The 22,308-nt window shown below is 41.5% G+C and overlaps 1 protein-coding gene across 1 annotated transcript in view; it reads left to right on the top strand.

The window, feature by feature from the left end:
* slco2b1 (solute carrier organic anion transporter family, member 2B1) overlaps positions 1-22,308 on the top strand; it is an 87,739-nt gene that overhangs the window by 50,733 nt on the left and 14,698 nt on the right. The window contains exons 7-12 of the mRNA XM_056284474.1: positions 1,327-1,457; positions 5,365-5,452; positions 7,296-7,460; positions 15,305-15,494; positions 15,946-16,093; positions 21,573-21,754. Of these exons, the coding sequence (XP_056140449.1) occupies positions 1,327-1,457; positions 5,365-5,452; positions 7,296-7,460; positions 15,305-15,494; positions 15,946-16,093; positions 21,573-21,754 (904 nt within the window). The remainder of the gene's footprint in view (positions 1-1,326; positions 1,458-5,364; positions 5,453-7,295; positions 7,461-15,304; positions 15,495-15,945; positions 16,094-21,572; positions 21,755-22,308) is intronic.

The raw sequence follows: 22,308 nt of genomic DNA, 5'->3' as shown, positions 1-22,308 counted from the left end.
AATAGTAGTAGTAGTAGCAGTAGTAGAGGTAGTAGTAGAAGCAGTAGTAGTAGCCATGGTGGTGATAGTAATAGTGGTAGTAGTAGTAGAAGCAGTAGTAGTAGTAGTAGTGGTAATAGTAGTAGTAGTAGTAGCAGTAGCAGTAGTAGAGGTAGTAGTAGAAGTGGTGGTAGTAGTAGTAATAGTAGTAGTAGCAGTAGTGGTAGTGCAAAATTTGCCTTAGTCTACAATGCTCTATTCAGGACAAGATGTCTACCATTAAATATGTATAGACTATCAAAAATATACTGTACATTTATTCATGTATATTTGTCTGTCAGCCAATAACTTTGTGAGAGTTCAGTTCCTGTAAGTGAAGGTCTCAAGATTGGTGATAGTTTCAGCAATTTCTAGAATTAGTATTTGTTTGTTTTGGGGTTTTTTTGTTTGTTTGTTTTTTGTTTGTTTTTTTACATGCAAACACTAAGCATGATTTCTCTCATTCACTTTTTTTCTACATGAAACACACATGTCCTAGGTACAAAATGTCACTATAGAGCCCTGGGAACTTTCAAGGACTGTTCAAGCTTCTGGGTTGATGAAGCATGACAGCTTTCTTTAGAGACGTGTTTGAACAAAAACCTGAGGATTTGGTGTGTCATGTACGGATTGTGTGAAATGAGGTGTGAAGAAGGAGTAGAGTGATTTGTGTGCGTGTGTGTGTGCGCGCGTGTGTGCATGCATGTTTTGGTGTGGGTCAGTGTGCATCTGACAGTTATAGATAATAGGTTGTATTATTCTCTCCTTTAAAACTCAAGTGGTATTGCGTCAATCCATTAATTTAATGGCACCAGTGATGTGTGACTCAAATATTTGGCATGGTTCGTCTTGGTTTTGTCACGATAAACGTTTAGGTGGTTTACAAATATCCAACTTCAGATACCAGCAAGGCAGGCAAAAATGTGCACCTACCTCTGAGCAACATAGGTTGGGAAATAAATGTAATGGCAAGGAAAGGTAGAGTCTCATGAGTCTAAAACCCAACTAACTGGTATGCAACAAGCATCTCAGTGCTATTAAGGAAGCTGATTAGAGCTGGGTCTTGAGTGGAATTTGGCTCAGGTTGTGCCACTGTCAAAATTGTAATCCTAATAAAGAATACTGTACCTCCTTAATGCCATTTCTATAATCTACACTGCAACATGGTCAATCAATCAATCAATCAAGTTGCATTTTATATAGCGCTTTTCTAGCTGCAACAGCCACTCATAGCACTTTACATTTCTGGTCAAATCTGAATTTCAGACACCTGTTACACCAAAACCATTATTTCTCTTCTGTTCCCAGATCAGATTAAGCTGCAGTCCACAGACCTCCGGTGGGTTGGAGCCTGGTGGCTGGGCTTCCTGGTGGCCTCCTGCTTTCTCTTCCTTACCTCGCTGCCCTACTGGTTCTTTCCCAGAGCTATGCCCAAAGAGGTGCAGTATGATGACTCAAAAATAACAATGACCTGGAAATGTCAGTAACTTGTCTTGTACATTTAGAATGGGGTTGTGCTTTTATCAGCAGCTTTTTTCCAATGTATTTCCTTTCAAGAAGTGTCTCATGTAGGCAAATGTAGGCTCTATCTGTACTGTGAGCTGGTACAGGCTGGTGTCGTTGGTTCTGGGATACTGGACCTTTCAGTCAAGCCCTCTGGAGGTCTGTCTTCCAAAATCAGATAATCTTCTCTGATGGATGCAAGTTGAAACCATATCACATTCACAGCTGGGGCTGTGAAAAAACCTGGGATGTTTTCCACCACCTGCAGTTACGCACACATTTTAATCCATGCCCCTGTATTGTGACCAGAGAGGTTTCTAAATAGGTTTCAATTGTAGTTAACCAGGGTTAGTGACATTAGTAGTAGTATTCACAGTAGTAGGAGTCATAGTAGTAGTGGTAGTAGTAGTGGAAGTAGTAGTAGAGGTGATAGCAGTAGTAGTAGTAGTAGTGGTAGTAGCAGTAGTAGTAGCAGAACCAGTAGTAGTAGTTGTAGTAACAGTAGTGGTGATAGTAGCAGTGGTAGTAGTAGTAGTAGCGGTAGAAGTAGTAGTAGCAGTAGTGGTAGTAGTAGCAGTAGTGTTAGTAGTAGTAATAATAGTAGTAGAAGTAGAATCAGTAGCAGCAGTAGTAGTAATAGTATTAGTAGTAGCAGTAGTGGTAGTAGTGATAGTAGTAGTAGTAGTAGTGGTAGTGGAAGCAGTAGCAGCAGCAGTAATAGTAGTAGTACTAGTAGTAGTAACCGTAGCAGTAGTAGTACTTTGATACATCTACAGTGCTACATCTACAGTGCTACTTCATATTAGTATTATGATACTACAAGGCTACTTGACTATTAAGGCAAGGGGTTAAATAAGATCCTGCATGCCAGTTGGGAATGTGTCAGTGTGTATTCTGATGACAACACACCCTCCAACAGATTCTAGATGGCTAGATAGATAGATCGATAGATCGATAGATAGAATGGAACTTTGGCAGTTGCCTCAGCTGTGAAAGTGATTTGGTTTCAGTATGTTGTCAGGGTTTTTAGCACACCCCCAGTAAGAAAGAGAAAGTACGCTGAGTGGTTAAACGACATATTTTCATGCTTTGTTTCCCAAAAGACATTAGCTCTTCACACCAAGGACTTTCTCTCTTTCTCTCTCTCTCTCTCTCTCTCTCTCTCTCTCTCTCTCACACAGCGCGCACACACACACACACACACATACACACTCTCCTGAATACCAGTTCAAGCACTTCAGCCAAACTTTGGCAGTTTCATCTGGCTCAAGATCTTCATTCCAACATGAAACTTTCAACTTCCTTTACACATCGAGTAAATGAGGTCAAATCCTCATTAGCTTCCTCAACTCAAGCATAAATATTTTAAATTATCTGTTGGGCTGGAGTAAAGCACTAATCAATTACAATATTATATCACCACCCGATTTGTCCCCTTCATGCAGATAATGAGTCATCTTTCCAGTCCACCATGACATGCAAAGTTGTTGAATGATGCGAGTGCCACGGCAAAATTGTGGTTGCTTGTCTCTTTACATAACCAACAATGTATGAGGACAAATAAAAAAAGAATGCAAGTGATAGAAGGAAGAACAATCAGTAAAAACAAGTTGCCCTAATAATCAAGTTGTGTAATAATATCATAACAAAGAAGCCTGGATGATGTTGAATCCCTGGTGACTAGATTATGATTATGATTATAGGCAGAATTAGGTGTGGACTAGCTGTCCTGAGTTAGTCACATCAACTCAGGACAGATAAATAGGTTCCACGCCCCAAGAAAGGCACACTAGAGAGCTGTAGGCTGCAAGGATGTGGACGGCATAACTCTCTCCCCAACAAAATAATTTTGAATGGACTGCTATTTGTTGTTTTTCAGCATGCTTTTAAACGGTGGGGTTCATAAATCAGTCTCTGTTTTAAATGAACGCCCTGTTGCTCTCTCATCTACCATTGGTGTGTCTGTGTCTGGGCCAGGGAGCTCCAGCTCTGGCACAGATTTGTCATCTTATTATCATTATAAATAGTAAAACCTGACTCAAAGTAACCAAAAAGTAACACACTAAAGATGTCCTAATAATTTACATACCCTTACGGCAAAATTGTAGATGAATAGAGGTCATCATAGTGTGCTTGTAAAGTGAACTGCATCAAGCCAACCAGATTCGTGTGTCAGAGAGAGGAAAACAGAGAGAAGGTTGTGTGAGACAGAGGTAGTGAAAGGGGAAGGAGAGAGTTAGAGGGTGCTTGAGAATGTCAGCCAATAAACAAAGGGATGACATGGTATTAAGTGATATATATGTCATAATATTTAATCCACTTGTGCCAAACACAGGTTAATCTAATGGAAGAGTGAGGTAGAAGACAGAGTGGGTAGAGAAAGAAGGGGGGGGGGTGTTAAAAGTGAAGCAAACAGGGCATCCGGGTAGTGTAGCGGTCTATTCCGTTGCCTACCAACATGGGGATTGCCAGTTCGAATCTCTGTGTTACCGCCGGTTTGGTCAGGCGCCCCTACAGACACAATTGACTGTTTCTATGGATGGAAAGCCGGATGTGGGTATGTGTCCGGGTCGCTGCACTAGCGCCTCCTCTGGTCAGTCAGGTCACCTGTTCAGGGGGGAGGGGGAACTGGGGGGAATAGCATGATGTCCCCCTGGCGAAACTCCTCACTTTCAGGTGAAAAGAAGCGGCTGGTGACTCCACATGTATCGGAGGAGACATGGGAGTCTGCAGCCATCCCTGGATTGGCAGAGGGGGTGGAGCAGTGACCAGGATGGCTCGGAAGAGTGGGGTAATTGGCCAAGTACAATTGGGAAGAAAAAAAAAGTAAGGAGAACAGAAGGAAAGTGTGTAAGAACATGTAATGTGGGGGGAGATGTAGAGATGGAAATGGATTCTGGCTCTGATTTTATCACTAGTCAAATCAAGTCAATTTTATTTGTATAGCCCAATATCACAAATTACAAATTTGCCTCAGGGAGCTTTACAGCAACACAGCATCCTGTCCTTAGACCCTCACATCAGGTAAGGAACAACTCCCTAAAAAAACCCTTTAACAGGAAGAAAAAATAGGAAGAAACCCCAGGGAGAGCAACAGAGGAGGGATCTCTCTCCCAAGATGGACAAGGTGCAATGGATGTTGTGTTTACACAATTTACAGAACACAACATTGAAAGAGGATAACAGAAATAAAATTGAATTGTAAAATATATGAAGAATATGATGAGCAGGAGGCCAAGCAGTGTCCAGATGCCACCATTACAGCCCAGGACCCGAGCCACGAGACCAGTATCACCATGTAGACCTGACAGGAGGGCAGGCTACACATGCACACAGGGAGACTCACATCACACCATTTATAAACATGGAAGAAGAGACAAGAAAAGATATTAGTCACACATGGGAGTGAGCGAAGGATAAAGACATCATTGAGAGAGTGATAAAAATAAACATTTAAAATCAGAGAAGTTCGATGTAATATCATTATAGCAGACACACCCTTCTTTCAGTTAAGCAAGACTTAAGCCAAGAGAGGGCTAGGCCAGAGACACAAAAATTACAATTTATTCTGTTTAACAGTACACAATGATCAGTAGTTTCAAATGATGCACTGAGGTCCAGTAACAGAAGCAGAGAGGTGGAATCAGAATCCACAGTAAGTAGATCATTTGCCACTCTGGTTGGAGCAGTTTCAGTGGAATGACAGGCCCTGAAAGCTGTTTGAAAAGGCTTATATAGATAGACTAGCTTGGTAGTCACAAAATGGTCTGCAGCAAAAGTGGTTGCAAAACCATTTGTGCAAACTAGTCTAATGTGGTATGTCCTGTTTCCATATTTGTCCAGGATGATGTGTCTGACAACGAGCCAAGAACAGAGAAGCAGCAGCAGACAGACCCCATCCAGGAAGTCAACATCATTCAGTTCCTGAGAAGTGAGACTCCTCTTTCCCCCATTTTTATGCCAACGTCTTTACTAATCAAATATTTTACCAGTGGTAGATGAAACTGCAGCTTTTTGTAAAAGCTTTTATTCTAACTCTTATGTTTAAGCCATTTATGATGGGCATTAAACTTATATATGACATTCATAGCTATATATATATATATACACTACCGTTCAAAAGTTTGGGATCACCCAAACAATTTCGTGTTTTCCATGAAAAGTCACACTTATTCACCACCATATGTTGTGAAATGAATAGAAAATAGAGTCAAGACATTGACAAGGTTAGAAATAATGATTTGTATTTGAAATAAATTTTTTTTACATCAAACTTTGCTTTCGTCAAAGAATCCTCCATTTGCAGCAATTACAGCATTGCAGACCTTTGGCATTCTAGCTGTTAATTTGTTGAGGTAATCTGGAGAAATTGCACCCCACGCTTCCAGAAGCAGCTCCCACAAGTTGGATTGGTTGGATGGGCACTTCTTTGAGCAGATTGAGTTTCTGGAGCATCACATTTGTGGGGTCAATTAAACGCTCAAAATGGCCAGAAAAAGAGAACTTTCATCTGAAACTCGACAGTCTATTCTTGTTCTTAGAAATGAAGGCTATTCCATGCGAGAAATTGCTAAGAAATTGAAGATTTCCTACACCGGTGTGTACTACTCCCTTCAGAGGACAGCACAAACAGGCTCTAACCAGAGTAGAAAAAGAAGTGGGAGGCCGCGTTGCACAACTGAGCAAGAAGATAAGTACATTAGAGTCTCTAGTTTGAGAAACAGACGCCTCACAGGTCCCCAACTGGCATCTTCATTAAATAGTACCTGTTAGAGCCTGTTTGTGCTGTCCTCTGAAGGGAGTAGTACACACCGGTGTAGGAAATCTTCAATTTCTTAGCAATTTCTCGCATGGAATAGCCTTCATTTCTAAGAACAAGAATAGACTGTCGAGTTTCAGATGAAAGTTCTCTTTTTCTGGCCATTTTGAGCGTTTAATTGACCCCACAAATGTGATGCTCCAGAAACTCAATCTGCTCAAAGAAGTGCCCATCCAACCAATCCAACTTGTGGGAGCTGCTTCTGGAAGCGTGGGGTGCAATTTCTCCAGATTACCTCAACAAATTAACAGCTAGAATGCCAAAGGTCTGCAATGCTGTAATTGCTGCAAATGGAGGATTCTTTGACGAAAGCAAAGTTTGATGTAAAAAAAATCTTATTTCAAATACAAATCATTATTTCTAACCTTGTCAATGTCTTGACTCTATTTTCTATTCATTTCACAACATATGGTGGTGAATAAGTGTGACTTTTCATGGAAAACACGAAATTGTTTGGGTGATCCCAAACTTTTGAACGGTAGTGTATATATATATATACACACACACACACACACACACACACATACGTATATATATATATATATCATAAATCATAAATGTATTTACAGCAAGTTACAGACATCAGGGAGTTTGCCATTGGTAAGAAGTAGATTACAGCAGTCTTTAAATGTAATGTTATTGTATTAGTTTTTTGATAAGAGGGATGACATTCTGCCTTCATTATTGTCATATGTAAACAGATTCTAATAGATAAGGGTTGGGAAGATTTTGACAGCCTATTAAAAAATTAAAGCTTTAATGACAGATGATTAAATGCACAGCACGTAGCTGATTAAAAAAATGGACAGTTGCTTCATCCCTCTTATTTACTATATCCTGTTTGTAGAGCAGCCATGATAAGACAACAGGTAGGATTTTGCATCTCTCCATCCTCCTTTCTGTCATCTCTCTGTTCCGCCCTCTTACCATCCTCCTCACATTCTCCTTCCATCAGGTTTTCCTCATATTGCTCTGAGGACGCTACGTAGTCCTGTCTACCTGCTGGTGGTTCTGGCCCAAGTCTTCATGGCAGCACTGGTGGCTGGCATCGCCACGTTCATGGCCAAGTTCATTGAGCAACAGTTCAGCCAAACAATCTCTTTCTCCACAATGATAATAGGTGAGAGAGCCCTGGCCTGCTTTTTAAGTCTTCTGTCCAAAAACTAGACAGATTGGTAGCCATCAAAAAAGTCTCCCACCCTGCAGTTTTTGTTGTTTTTCTACTCTGGCACATCAAGAGCTACTTCAGCCTGGTCTCTCTCTAATGTTGGAGATAGAGGTCAGCAGCAAGTATATTGCAAACACAGAGCTGTAAGTTTTCACGCTGCTACTACACTTTTCTACCACAACACTTTGTCTTGAACATCTGCTGGCAGAGTGAGATTAAAAAAAACGGATTTTTTTTAAACAGTTCCTCTCAGGGGCGGAGCTGCATTCCTGCTGGTACCCTGATGCTTTTATAATTATGTTCGGGTGTGTTGTGTAAGCAGTGTGTGTATATAAGTAAGCAAGTATAAGTAAGAAAGTAAAGCATGGAGCACAGTAGGAAAGAGCAAGCGTTTCTTATTATCTTCTTCTCTTCTGACTTGCGTTACACGCAACAGGGCATTCATAACATTGGTGCCACCTACTGGCGTATGCATAGAACACAACACATTCCCCCTTTACGTAAAGATAATACCATGCCATTAACAGAACCTAGCATAGCCAGTGATAGAATTAATAATTAAGAATAAGTGCATAACCTTAAGCACTCAAAAGTATCATCAGCATTCAATACCATAAAGCGTTATCGCTAGGAATGAGAATAGTAATAAAAAGAAGCATACTGTTAACATTCTAAAATATCATTGGTAACTATCCAAAGGAATTGAATCAAGTGCCACTGGACTTGGTTATATATCCGTGAAGACGTTTCGCCTCTCATCCAAGAGGCTTCCTCAGTTCGTGCCTTTCTGACTAGACCAAGCTAGTCTGACTGGCTGGTGATGAGCCACTGGTTCAGATATGTGGACGACACATGGGTCAAAATCCAAACACAAGAGGTGCAAGCGTTTACCAAACACATTCACTCAGTGGACAAGAACATTAACATTAAGTTCACAAGGGAAGATGTAAATAACAACAGTTTGCCCTTCTTGGACTGTGACGTCCACATTGGGGAAGACAGGAGCCTCCACATTGGGGTTTACAGGAAACCTACACACACAGACCAATATCTACTTTTCGACTCACACCACCCGCTGGAACACAAACTGAGCGTCATCAGAACTTTGCAACACAGAGCTGACAATGTGCCCAGCAGCACTCAGGCCCAACGAGCACTCAGGCCCAACGAGAAGAACACAAACACCTGAGCGGAGCTTTAAAAACCTGCGGCTACCCCAGCTGGACCTTTCTGAAAACTGCAACATGTTCCAAAAAGACCAACCGGGTGAGCGACAAGGAGAAAAGGAACAGAAGGAATAGCACAGTCATCCCGTATGTTTCTGAGGTCTCTGAGAAACTCAGGAGAATTTTCAACAAACACCGCATCCCAGTATACTTCAAACCCAGCAACACACTCCGACAAAGACTGGTTCATCCCAAAGACCGTGTACCACACACCCGGAAAAGCAATCTGGTGTATGCCGTACAATGCAATGAGGATTGCACTGACCTATACATAGGAGAAACCAAACAACCACTACACAAACAGATGGCCCAACACAGAAGGCCAAACTCCTCAGGACAAGACTCAGCAGTCTATCTACACCTAAAGGAGAAGACACACTCCTTCGAGGACAGCAACGTACACATTTTGGACAGAGAAGATAGATGGTTTGAAAGAGGGGTGAAGGAAGCCATCTATGTGAAACTGGAAAAAACATCCCTCAACAGAGGAGGAGGTCTGCGACATCACCTATCTCCCACTTACCATGCCGTCCTTTCATCTCCACCCAGGAGACTCAAGAAGCCTAGCCTCCAAGAACAACAGTCGGTCACTAACGGCTCCAACGACTCTCATGACCACTGAATAATGAAGTCGAAACTAACCCCCCCAACGACCGTCACTGCTGAACAAATGCATATCAATAGCTCCGATAACGACGGGCACGGCTGGACATCGGTATACAAAAGACCCACTCATATCTATGGCTCTGTTAGCGACGGGCGTTGTTAAACATCGGATCACAAAGAGCCACGTATATCAACAGCTCTGACAACGACTCCTAGAGGATAAATTCTGAGTCTCATCACCAGCCAGTCAGACTAGCTTGGTCTAGTCAGCAAGGCATGAACTGAGGAAGCCTCTTGGATGAGAGGCGAAGCGTCTTCACGGATATATACCAAGTCCAGTTGCACTTGATTCAACTCTTTTGGAACACCTTACTCAATTACCTCCATCTGCCATCTGGAAAAAAATGCCTGAGGGATGTTCAAAGGAAAGTGTGTGTGTGTGTGTGTGTGTGTGTGTGTGTGTGTGTGTGTGTGTGTGTGTGTGTGTGTGTGTGTGTGTGTGTGTGTGTGTGTCTTTCCTGTGGTAATGAGGGAGCTGGTAAACATTTCTTGATTTATCCTTTTGTTTTTCTTTTATGACATTGAGAGCAATTTTTTACCAACAGTTCATATGTGCTGGTTGTGTACTGTGCTTTTCTGTTGTATAAAAGCCAAAATACCCTTTATATATACACTACCGTTCAAAAGTTTGGGATCACCCAAACAATTTCGTGTTTTCCATGAAAAGTCACACTTATTCACCACCATATGTTGTGAAATGAATAGAAAATGGAGTCAAGACATTGACAAGGTTAGAAATAATGATTTGTATTTGAAATAAGATTTTTTTTACATCAAACTTTGCTTTCGTCAAAGAATCCTCCATTTGCAGCAATTACAGCATTGCAGACCTTTGGCATTCTAGCTGTTAATTTGTTGAGGTAATCTGGAGAAATTGCACCCCACGCTTCCAGAAGCTGCTCCCACAAGTTGGATTGGTTGGATGGGCACTTCTTTGAGCAGATTGAGTTTCTGGAGCATCACATTTGTGGGGTCAATTAAACGCTCAAAATGGCCAGAAAAAGAGAACTTTCATCTGAAACTCGACAGTCTATTCTTGTTCTTAGAAATGAAGGCTATTCCATGCGAGAAATTGCTAAGAAATTGAACATTTCCTACACCGGTGTGTACTACTCCCTTCAGAGGACAGCACAAACAGGCTCTAACAGGTACTATTTAATGAAGATGCCAGTTGGGGACCTGTGAGGCGTCTGTTTCTCAAACTAGAGACTCTAATGTACTTATCTTCTTGCTCAGTTGTGCAACGCGGCCTCCCACTTCTTTTTCTACTCTGGTTAGAGCCTGTTTGTGCTGTCCTCTGAAGGGAGTAGTACACACCGGTGTAGGAAATCTTCAATTTCTTAGCAATTTCTCGCATGGAATAGCCTTCATTTCTAAGAACAAGAATAGACTGTCGAGTTTCAGATGAAAGTTCTCTTTTTCTGGCCATTTTGAGCGTTTAATTGACCCCACAAATGTGATGCTCCAGAAACTCAATCTGCTCAAAGAAGTGCCCATCCAACCAATCCAACTTGTGGGAGCTGCTTCTGGAGGCGTGGGGTGCAATTTCTCCAGATTACCTCAACAAATTAACAGCTAGAATGCCAAAGGTCTGCAATGCTGTAATTGCTGCAAATGGAGGATTCTTTGACGAAAGCAAAGTTTGATGTAAAAAAAATCTTATTTCAAATACAAATCATTATTTCTAACCTTGTCAATGTCTTGACTCTATTTTCCATTCATTTCACAACATATGGTGGTGAATAAGTGTGACTTTTCATGGAAAACACAAAATTGTTTGGGTGATCCCAAACTTTTGAACGGTAGTGTATATTTAAAAAAAATTTTTTTACAATGGATTTGGGTACTCTGCTGCCAATGGCGGTGCCCTGCATGTATCAATGTATCAATCTTATACCTATAAGAGAAAAAAGATGAGCCTAATAAAGAGAATAACCTCCTCCCAGGTAGTATGTATGATGCAGTGCATGAACATGTAATCAAATCAAATGAAAATGAACATGTCTTGATGTAGTATGCTCAGTAATCCAGGTAAGGTTTGTTGACAGATGTTTCATCTTAACTAAGTGACATCTTCAGTCTAAACTGACTGCAGGTATCCCCACCCCTATATATATATATATATATATCAATACAGTATTGATACTCTGCTCCTCATTAGTTGAGCACTTATAACAACACCATTGACGGTTTCGGGGGGAAAACACTATATATATATATATATATATATATATATATATATATATATATACTAGAAGAACCCCGCCACAATGTAGTAGTTTGGTTATCCACCCGTCTAAATCTCCCTCCTCTTCATCCTGCCAGCTAACCGCCTTCCCCCTGCCCCTAAACCCCCCCCCACTCCAACTCCCACCCCCAAATGCTCAGAATCATCTGAGCTGCAGAGAAAAGTGGTTTACCTCCCCCCCACTCCAACTCCCTCCACCCAAATGCTCAGAATCATCTGAAATGCCGAGAAAAGTGGTTCCCCCCCACTCCAATGCCCTCCCCCCAAATGCTCAGAATCATCTGAAATGCCGAGAAAAGTTGTTTTTAGCCATTTTTAGAAAATGCATAATTATGCATAATTATTATAATTATATTTTATTTTTCTGGTCCTCTCTGGAACAATACCTACCACCTCCAAAAAAATTAGGATCATAAGTGCATTTTTGCAAAAATGCATATATTTTGCATAATGCCAAAACATTTCTAAGTCCCAGAAAAAAAATTCTATATACAGTGCATCAGGAAAGTATTCACACCCCTTCACTTTCCCCACATTTTGTTATGTTACAGCCTTATTCCAAGATGGATTAATTTCCTTTTTTTTCTCATCAATCTACATACAATACCCCATAATGACAAAGTGAAAAAGGTTTTGTAGAAACTTTTGCAAATTTATTAAAAATAAAAAACTGAAATATTGCATGTACATAAGTATTCACACCCTTTACTCAGTAGTTGGTTGAAGCACCCTTGCCAGCGATTACAGCCTCAAGTCTTCTTGGGTATGAAGCTACAAGCTTGGCACACCTATATTTGGGGTATTTCTCCCATTCTTCTCTGCAGATCCTCTCGAGCTCTGTAAGGTTAGATGGGGAGCGTCACTGCACAACTATTTTCAGGTCTTTCCAGAGATGTTCAATGGGGTTCAAGTCTGGGCTCTGGCTGGGCCACTCAAGAACATCCACAGACTTGTCCCGAAGCCACTCCTTCGTTGTCTTGGCTGTGTGCTTAGGGTCGTTGTCGTGTTGAAAGGTAAACCTTTGCCCCAGTCTGAGGTCCTGAGCGCTCTGGAGCAGGTTTTCATCAAGGATCTCTCTGTACTTTGCTCCATTCAGCTTTCCCTCGATCCTGACTAGTCTCCCAGTTCTTGCCGCTGAAAAACATCCCCACAGCATGATGCTGCCATCACCATGCTTCACTGTAGGGATGGTATTAGCAAGGTGATGAGAGGTGCCTGGTTTCCTCCAGACGTGACGTTTGGCATTCAGGCCAAAGAGTTCAATCTTGGGTTCATCATACCAGAGAATCTTGTTTCTCATGGTCGGAGAGTCCTTTATGGGCTTTCTGGCAAACTCCAAGCGGGCTGTCATGTGCCTTTTACTGAGCAGAGGCTTCCATCTGGCCACTCTACCATAAAGGCCTGATTGGTGGAGTGCTGCAGAGATGGTTGTCCTTCTGGAAGGTTCTCCCATCTCCACAGAGGAACACTGGAGCTCTGTCAGAGTGACCATCGGGTTGTTGGTCACCTCCCTGACCAAGGCCCTTCTCCCTCGATTGCTCAGTTTGGCTGGGCGGCCAGCTCTAGGAAGAGTCCTGGTGGATCCAAACTTCTTCCATTTACGAATGATGGAGACCACTGTGCTCTTTGGGACCTTCATAGCTGTAGACATTTTTTTTGTACCCTTCCCCAGATCTGTGCCTCGATACAATCCTGTCTTGGAGGTCCACAGACAATTCCTTTGACTTCATGGCTTGGTTTCTGCTCTGACATGCACTGTCAACAGTGGGACCTTATATAGACAGGTGTGTGCCTTTCCAAATCATGTTCAATCAGTTGAATTTACTACGGTTGGACTCCAATCAAGATGTAGAAACATCTCAAGGATGATCAGTGGAAACAGGATGAACCTGAGCTCAATTTTGAGTGTCATAGCAAAGGGTGTGAATGCTTATGTACATGCAATATTTCAGTTTTTTATTTTTAATAAATTTGCAAAAACCTCTACAAAACCTTTTTCACTTTGTCATTATGGGGTATTGTGTGTAGATTGATGAGAAAAAAAAGAATTTAATCCATTTTGGAATAAGGCTGTAACATAACAAAATGTGGGGAAAGTGAAGGGGTGTGAATACTTTCCGGATGCACTGTAGGTGAAAAAAATCAAAGATGCTCAGAATCAACTGAAATGCCGAGAAAAGTGGTTTTTAGCCATGTTTGGAAAAATTCATATTTTGCATATTTATGCATAATTATCCATAATTTCAATTTTCTGGGATTTTTCCCTTACTCTCTGAGACAATACCTACCACCTCCAAAAAGAATTAGGATCATAAGTGCTTTAGTTTTCGGTCCCGCTATCTACACTAACTAACACACACACACACTAACACCACACACACATTACGAAAATATATGAGTAGACTGTGGCAGACACTAGGAGCTATGCCTCTCACCCAACAGGGCTGTGAGCTGGGGGCGTGGTTTAAGTTCCTGGGCTCTCTGGTGCAAGGTTGTTCCTGTTTCAGTTTGGTTTTGGAGCTGAGGAATAAAGTTCAAACTCGCCTTCGTCTCCTGTGTTTTTCCCCATCCTGCCACAATATATATATGTATATATATATATATATATATATATATATATATATATATATATATATATATATATATATATATATATATATATATATATATCCAGTGAGTCAAGTAAATTCTTTATGAGACAGTACAAGCCTATTTCATGCCATAAGCAATCATATATATATATATATATATATATATATATATATATACACACACACACACACACACACACACACACACACACATTTATATGTGTGTGTGTGTGTGATGAACGCTGTTAAGTGCCAGCAGGATTGCAGTGACCTATACATTGGGGAAACTAAACAGACATGCCTGTGAATGTTCTCATTCATCCAGGTCATGGTTATCCAAAGGAGTTGAATCAAGTGCAACTGGACTAAACAGACACTGGCCAAACAAATGGCACAACACAGGAGAGCTAACACGTCAGGCCTGGACTCCACAGTCCACACCCATCTACAGGCCAGTGACCACTCTTTCAGGGATGAGGATGTGCACGATGGCTTGAATGAGGAGTCAAAGAGGCCATCTATGTTAAAAGGGAATGACCATCCCTGAACCGGGGGGCTAAGCATGCATCTGTCGGCATGTTAAGTTGTTGTAATTGCAACTATTTCCCAATTCATCACCAGCCAGTCAGACTAGCTTGGTCTAGTAAGAAAGGCACGAACTGAGGAAGCCTCTTGGATGAGAGGCGAAACGTCTTCACGGATATATACCAAGTCCAGTTGCACTTGATTCAACTCCTTTGGATAACCATGACCTGGATGAATGAGAACATTCACAGACATATTCCCCAATTCCTCTGTGAATAGTACACATGGCCTTTGAAACTCTAGTTAAAGTCACACCCATATTTGCGTATGAAACTGGTCGTTGGTTTCGGTCATTAGGCACTGTATTGCACTGTATTGTTTATAAGGGGTGGGGATACCTGCAGTCAGTTTAGACAGAAGATGCCCCTAAGTTAAGTGGTGAAACATATCTGCCAATAACATTGTATCCAGATGACCTGATTCAACCTTCTTTGAAAATGAACACAAATCTCTTCTCTCTTTTTGTTATTCTTTGAACAGGAAGCGTCAATATCCCACTTGGCGTGTTGGGCATTGTTCTGGGTGGTGTTCTAATGCGGAGGATGAGTCTGTCTGTCTCTGGTGCCAGTAAGATGTGCACACTGGCTATTCTACTGTGCATGGTCACCTCCTTGCCACTCCTCTTAATAGGATGCTCCACACAGAAGGTTGCTGGTGTGTATCACCACAGGTATATAGAGAGCAACCATTCTTTCTCTGTAGTCCACATGTATGTTTTGGTAGTCACAATGAGTGATCATGTCCATGTGTGCATGAGAATGTTTTTTGGGAACTAATTTCTAATTTAATTGGAAATATATACATAGCCTTAGATATTCTGTTAAATCTAAGAATCTAGAAGATATATTGTGAAAAACAGTTTCATTTTGTAAAAACAGGAAAACATCCTTTGAAAAGCCCAATAACCTATTTAAAACTTTTCTTAGCCATTATTTTGAATGAAAATCTGTCACGTTGCTGAAAAATTAGACTTCTCATTTGAAGCTGTGTGTGTGTGTGTGTGCGTGTGTGTGTGTGCGTGCGTGCGTGCGTGTGTGCGTGCGTGCGTGCATGCGTGCACACATGCATTTGCCCCAGTGTGTCATTTTTATGTGTGTTTCCTTGCCTTTTTGTCTCTCTAGCAAAGATTCATTGCCATGCAATGCTAGCTGTATGTGTTCAGAGGAGGCCTTTAACCCAGTGTGTGGCTCTGATGGGGTCGAGTTCCGGTCTCCCTGTCATGCTGGCTGTATCGCAAAGGAGATGGACAATATCAGCCACAATGTCATTGTAAATTACCATTCTTCTTTCTTTTTATCCTCTCCAGTTTCCTCCCACAGTCCAAAAACTTGCATGTTAAACAAAATAGAGACTCTAAATCGCTCATATGTATATAAAGTGTAGAAGTGATTGAATGTTTGGTTGACTACAGTATCAGGCTCTCTTCTGGCCTTCCACCCAACGCTTGTGATTGGCTCCATCCCATCTGCAACACTGAATTGGATTAAGTAAGGCACAGCAAGGCAAAATTATTTATATACCACATTTCAGCATCAAGGCAATTCAAAGTGCGTTACATAAAACATATATGGCACTATGAAAAGCAACAATAAGGCAATAAAAAGACATTTAAAAAAGAGTAAAAGTTCAAGTGCAGTGTAAGATGATAATGAAAAGCTTCACGTTTTATTTAATAAAACAGTGGCAAACAGGAATGTCTTCCATCTTGATTTAAAAGAACTTGAGAGCTGCAGCAGACCAGCAGTTTTTGGGGAGTTTGTTCCAGATGTGTGGTGCATAAAAACTGAAAGCTGCCTCTCCATGTTTGTTTTGGCTTTGGAGACAGAAAGCAGACCTGTCCCAGATGATCTGAGTGGTCTGGGTGGTTCATAGTGTAACAGAAGATCAGAAATGTATTTTGACCTTAAACCATTCAGTGCTTTATAAACTAAGAGCAGAGTTTTAAAATCAATTCTTTGTCTGACAGGAAGCCAGTGTAGCAACCTCAGGACTGGAGTGATGTGATCCACTTTTTTGGTCTTTAGTAAGGACTCGAGCAGCGGCATTCTGAAAGAACCTCTAAAGACACTGTTACAGTAGTCAAGTCAACTGAAAAATGCATGGACACATTTTTCCAAATCTTGCTGAGTCACAAATCCTTTAATTCTTGATATAGTCTTCAGGTGATAGTAGGCTAACTTTATAATTGTCTTAATGTGGCTATATAAATTCAGGTCTGAGTCCATGACTACACCAAAATTTCTGGCTTGATATGTGGTTTTTAACATTACCGATTATAGCTGGGCACTGACTTTTAATCATTCTTCCTTGGCTCCAAAGACAATTACTTCAGTTTTATCTTTGTGTAATTGAAGAAAATTCTGAGACATTTAATTGTTGATTTGTTCAATTCACTTACTCTGTGCTAGTATGGGATTATAGTCCCCTGGAGATATGTTGTATAAACTTTGTGTCGTCTGCATAATTATAGTAACATATTTTGTTGTTTTCCATAATCTGGACTAATGGGAGTATACACTCACTGGCCACTTTATTAGGTACACCTTGCTAGTACCGGGTTGGACCCCCTTTTGCCTTCAGAACTGCCTTAATCCTTCGTGGCATAGATTCAACAAGGTACTGGAAACATTCCTCAGAGAGTTTGGTCCATATTGACATGATAGCATCACGCAGTTGCTGCAGATTTGTCGGCTGCACATCCATGATGCGAATCTCCCGGTCCACCACATCCCAAAGGTGCTCTATTGGATTGAGATCTGGTGACTGTGGAGGCCATTTGAGTACAGTGAACTCATTGTCATGTTCAAGAAACCAGTCTGAGATGATTCGAGCTTTATGACATGGCGCGTTATCCTGCTGGAAGTAGCCATTAGAAGATGGGAACACTGTGGTCATAAAGGGATGGACATGGTCAGCAACAATACTCAGGTAGGCTGTGGCGTTGACACGATGCTCAATTGGTACTAAGGGGCCCAAAGTGTGCCAAGAAAATATCCCCCACACCATTACACCACCACCACCAGCCTGAACCGTTGATACAAGACAGGATGGAGCCATGCTTTCATGTTGACGCCAAATTCTGACCCTACCATCCGAATGTCGCAGCAGAAATCGAGACTCATCAGACCAGGCAACGTTTTTCCAATCTTCTATTTTCCAATTTTGGTGAGCCTGTGCGAATTGTAACCTCAGTTTTCTGTTCTTAGCTGACAGGAGTGGCACCCGGTGTGGTCTTCTGCTGCTGTAGCCCATCTGCCTCAAGGTTCGACGTGTTGTGCGTTCAGAGATGCTCTTCTGCATACCTCAGTTGTAATGAGTGGATATTTGAGTTACTGTTGCCTTTCTATCAGCTCGAACCAGTCTGGCCATTCTCCTCTGACCTCTGGCATCAACAAGGCCTTTTTGCCCACAGAACTGCCGCTCACTGGATATTTTCTCTTTTTCGGACCATTCTCTGTAAACCCTAGAGATGGTTGTGCGTGAAAATCCCAGTAGATCAGCAGTTTCGGAAATACTCAGACCAGCCCGTCTGGCACCAACAACCATGCCACGTTCAAAGTCACTTAAATCACCTTTCTTCCCCATTCTGATGCTCGGTTTGAACTGCAGCAGATCGTCTTGACCATGTCTACATGCCTAAATGCATTGAGTTGCTGCCATGTGATTGGCTGATTAGAAATTTGCGTTAACGAGCAGTTGGACAGGTGTGCCTAATAAAGTGGCCGGTGAGTGTATAAGCGGCCCCAGAATGGAGCCTTGGGGAACTCGACAGATCAGTTTTGTACCCTCAGATTTCTAGTTACCTATAGACACAAAGTAGTCCCTGTCCTTTAAGTAGGATTCAAACCAGTGTAATGCTGTGCCAGAAAGTCCCACCCAGTTTTCCAATTGGTCTAGTAATATGTTGTAGTCGACTGTGTCAAATGCAGCACTGAGATCCAATAATACCAGGACTGAGATTCTGCCAGTCTGTGTTTAAGCAGATATCAATTAAAGACCTTAACAAGAGCAGTCCCAGTGCTGAGGCATGGTCGAAATCCTGACTGGAAGACATCAAAATTGTTGTTAAGTGCCAAAATTTTACTTGGAAATGTGAGGTTTGATATGGTCCTATAATTGTTCATTAGTGAAGTGTCTAGATTTTTTTTTTAAGAGTGGCTTGATGACTGCAGTTTTCAGGGCCTGTTGGAAGAGATGTGAGTGAAGACGTGCTGACAATTTGTAGAAGGTCTGAGAACATGCAATTAGAAACATTTTTTGAAAAAGCCTGTTGGCAGAATATAACTTCTTACTAGCCCCAGCTGTCTCTGACATCTGTGTGGTAAAAATTTCAATCCATCACTATAACATGGAAATAACACTGTTCTGTCCCCATTGAGTCAATACAGAGAAAGACACAGATTGAGAAAGAGAGACAGACAGACAGACAGACAGACAGACAGACAGACAGACAGACAGACAGACAGACAGGGAGAAAGGGGGAGAGACATCAAGCTTAATGAGAGTGAGAGGTGAGAGGGTAAGATGAGCAGGAGGATGAGCAAGTATTTTTATTTATGGAGTTTCATTAAACTGAATTTAGCAAAACAAAATCAAATTAGTAGCCCTACTCTCTTTTGGCAGTGTTCTTCTTCACATTTCCTGTATAAAGTTGTGTTTGTCAGCTGTTACACCAGAACAGACATTGACATCATCGACAGAGTGAAAAGTGCTGAAAGAAAACAACAGCTAGCTGATTTCACCCGGCTTTTTTTCACTGTTGCAGCTGTATCTAGCTCTTGGATTGGAGTTTCCTCCTTAATAACCATGATGATATACCCACCCTCAACCATCCCCCTCTCCTTTAACATCCAAATACGATTTCTACACAACCACTCTCTGGCATGTGATCCTCAATTTACCCACCCTTTTATTTGCAAAATAAGAGTTTGCCAACATTTATTATGCCGACAAAAATGTCATTGCATACATCAGTATATATAGTTTTAAGTCATATTATTGGTGTATGTTGTAAGACGACAACAAGAAACACTTATTTGTTAAGGAAAAAAGGCATAGATTAATGAGTTTTTAAATTCAAGTTTTGGATTTGTGTTTTTTTACTGTATGAGGATCATCAACGTGGGGTTATAATTTTACCGCTAAATTACTAGGCATACATATCATGCAGTTTATATATGAGGGAGCAATTGAATCTGTTTCTGTGATTTGGTAAATGTCTTCTAGTATATTCTGTTGCTTTGTATAGCTGATTCGGTGAAGAAACAGACTGTCAAACTTTTCACTTCCAGCCTCACTTCTGCTTTGACACTCTCAGACAGATGACACAAACTGATTTTATCGCTGTCTCTTACTCTTTTGTCTGCGCACTGTCATAGCCCCCCCCCCCCCCACACACACACACACACACTTGGTTTTGTCTGGAATCACTTTTCTCTCTGTCTCATTCCTTTCCCCTGATACTCTTGTCTGATTCATTCTATCATAAATTTTAACTTGATGTTTCACGGACATTGTGTGGAACTGGTGCAAGAAAAGCAGAGAGTTATCAAGGTGAATCATATCAAGCAGCCAAACGGTGGTAGTCCAGGAATTTAAGCAAAGCCCAGATCTAGAAGGGAGGCCACAACAGTGTTTTTCAGAGACAGCGTAGTAGCTCAAATCCTTTAACATTACACTTGTATTCATTCTCATCTGTTAAAAAGTTGAGTTTAGATAGTTGTTTAAGGAAAAGTGGAGGGCCATGTCCACTCTTGTCCCTGATGGTGCAGAGGGGCTTTGGAACAAGGGATGGATGTCTGTGTGTGTGTGTGTGTGGGGGGGGGGGGGGTGTTTGGATGGAGAAGATGGGCTGGAGGGTAAAAGCAAGCCCAAACTGAATTTTCTTTTGCATTTTCAGTAGTTGATCCAAATCTGTGGAATTCTGCAGAATGGATCTTTCTGCTTCTTAGGTATACATAAAACTGCCATTTAGTACCATAAAGAATGTATTTTAGAAATGCAGGCCACTTAAAATGTCTTAAATCAAGATGGAAGTACTTCAGTATTTATGAAAATTGAGAGGGACAGCACAATAGCCATGCAATTTGCAATTCTTATCATCAGTATTATTAAAAAAAACTCTTTAAAGTGTAAATACAGAAAATACAGTATGAATACTTAAACTATAGTAAAAGTAGTATCAAGAAATAAACAATCTCAAGTGCAGACACGAATGTTAACAGGGAAAACATTCATCTATCTGTCGATCTATCCATTCTAACATATGATACATTCATAAGATGTGTATAGTTTCTATGGAAAAAAAGTGTCCCATCTTTTTTAAGTAACATTGATATTTTACTTGAACTGCATGTCAGTTTGGTCTGTTGCATATTGAATATGTCCACCGGAATCATAAAATCTGTTTCAGAACATGTTTTAATAGGTGTAGACATTAACCAAAAAAATAAATAAATACAGAAACCCTAGTTCTAACTGTTGAACAAGTAACAAACTTTATCCTCATTCTTGAATGATGTGACAATATAAGCAAAGCAGGAAATATTTCTTTTCTACTGACCACAGTGGTCAGTGTCTCCAAATATTTATGTTCTTTTCTCAACTGCTATTTTAGAAAACTATCCAAAGCTAAAACAACCAGTATTTGGCTGGATAGAAGATGTAAATCCCAGCCATGATTTTGCAAAGTCTTGTTACAATACATCTGATTATTTTCTTCTCTGTCTCTCTTCTGTCTGCTGGACAGAACTACACAAAGTGTCAGTGCGTGGGTGACAGCAGAGGGGAAAGTGGTCCTCCTGGCTATGCATTGCCGGGAACCTGCAGCAGTGGATGCTCCCACCTCCTTCTCCCCTTTGTAGTGCTGTCAGCCCTCACCTGCTTCATCGCCGCTTTCTCCCAGACCCCTTCCTACATGATGATACTCAGGTAGGCATACCTGCCAAGTCTGCCATTTTCCAATGAGAGCCACAGATTTCAGATATGATGAAATTCTCATAGCTATGAAATTATAATCTCAGGCATCTGGGTAGCGTAGCTGACTCATCCGTTCCCTACCAACATGGGGGTTGCTGGTTCGAATCCCCGTGTTACCCCCCACTTTGGTTGGGCATCCCTACAGACACAATTGGCCATGTCTGTGGGTGGGAGGCTAGATGTGGGTATGTGTCCTGGTTGCTCCACTAGCGCCTCCTCTGCTCGGTCGGGGCACCTGTTCGGAGGGGGAGGGGGAACTGGGGGGAATAGCATGATCCTCCCACGTGCTACATCCCCCTGGTGAAACTCCTCACTGTCAGGTGAAAAGAAGTGGCTGGTGACTCCACATGTATCGGAGGAGGCATGTGGTAGTCTGCAGCCCTTCCCGGATCGGCAGAGGGGGTTGAGCAGCGACCGGGACGGCTTGGAAGGGTGGGGTAATTGGCCGGGTACAATTGGGGAGAAAAAGGGGGAAAAAAATTATAATCTCACCACCTACTGCACTA

Source organism: Lampris incognitus, chromosome 8, assembly GCF_029633865.1.
Source record: "Lampris incognitus isolate fLamInc1 chromosome 8, fLamInc1.hap2, whole genome shotgun sequence".
Taxonomy (NCBI): domain Eukaryota; kingdom Metazoa; phylum Chordata; class Actinopteri; order Lampriformes; family Lampridae; genus Lampris; species Lampris incognitus.
The sequence above is the reverse complement of the archived record's forward strand: the minus strand, read 5'-3'. Positions and strand labels throughout refer to the sequence as shown.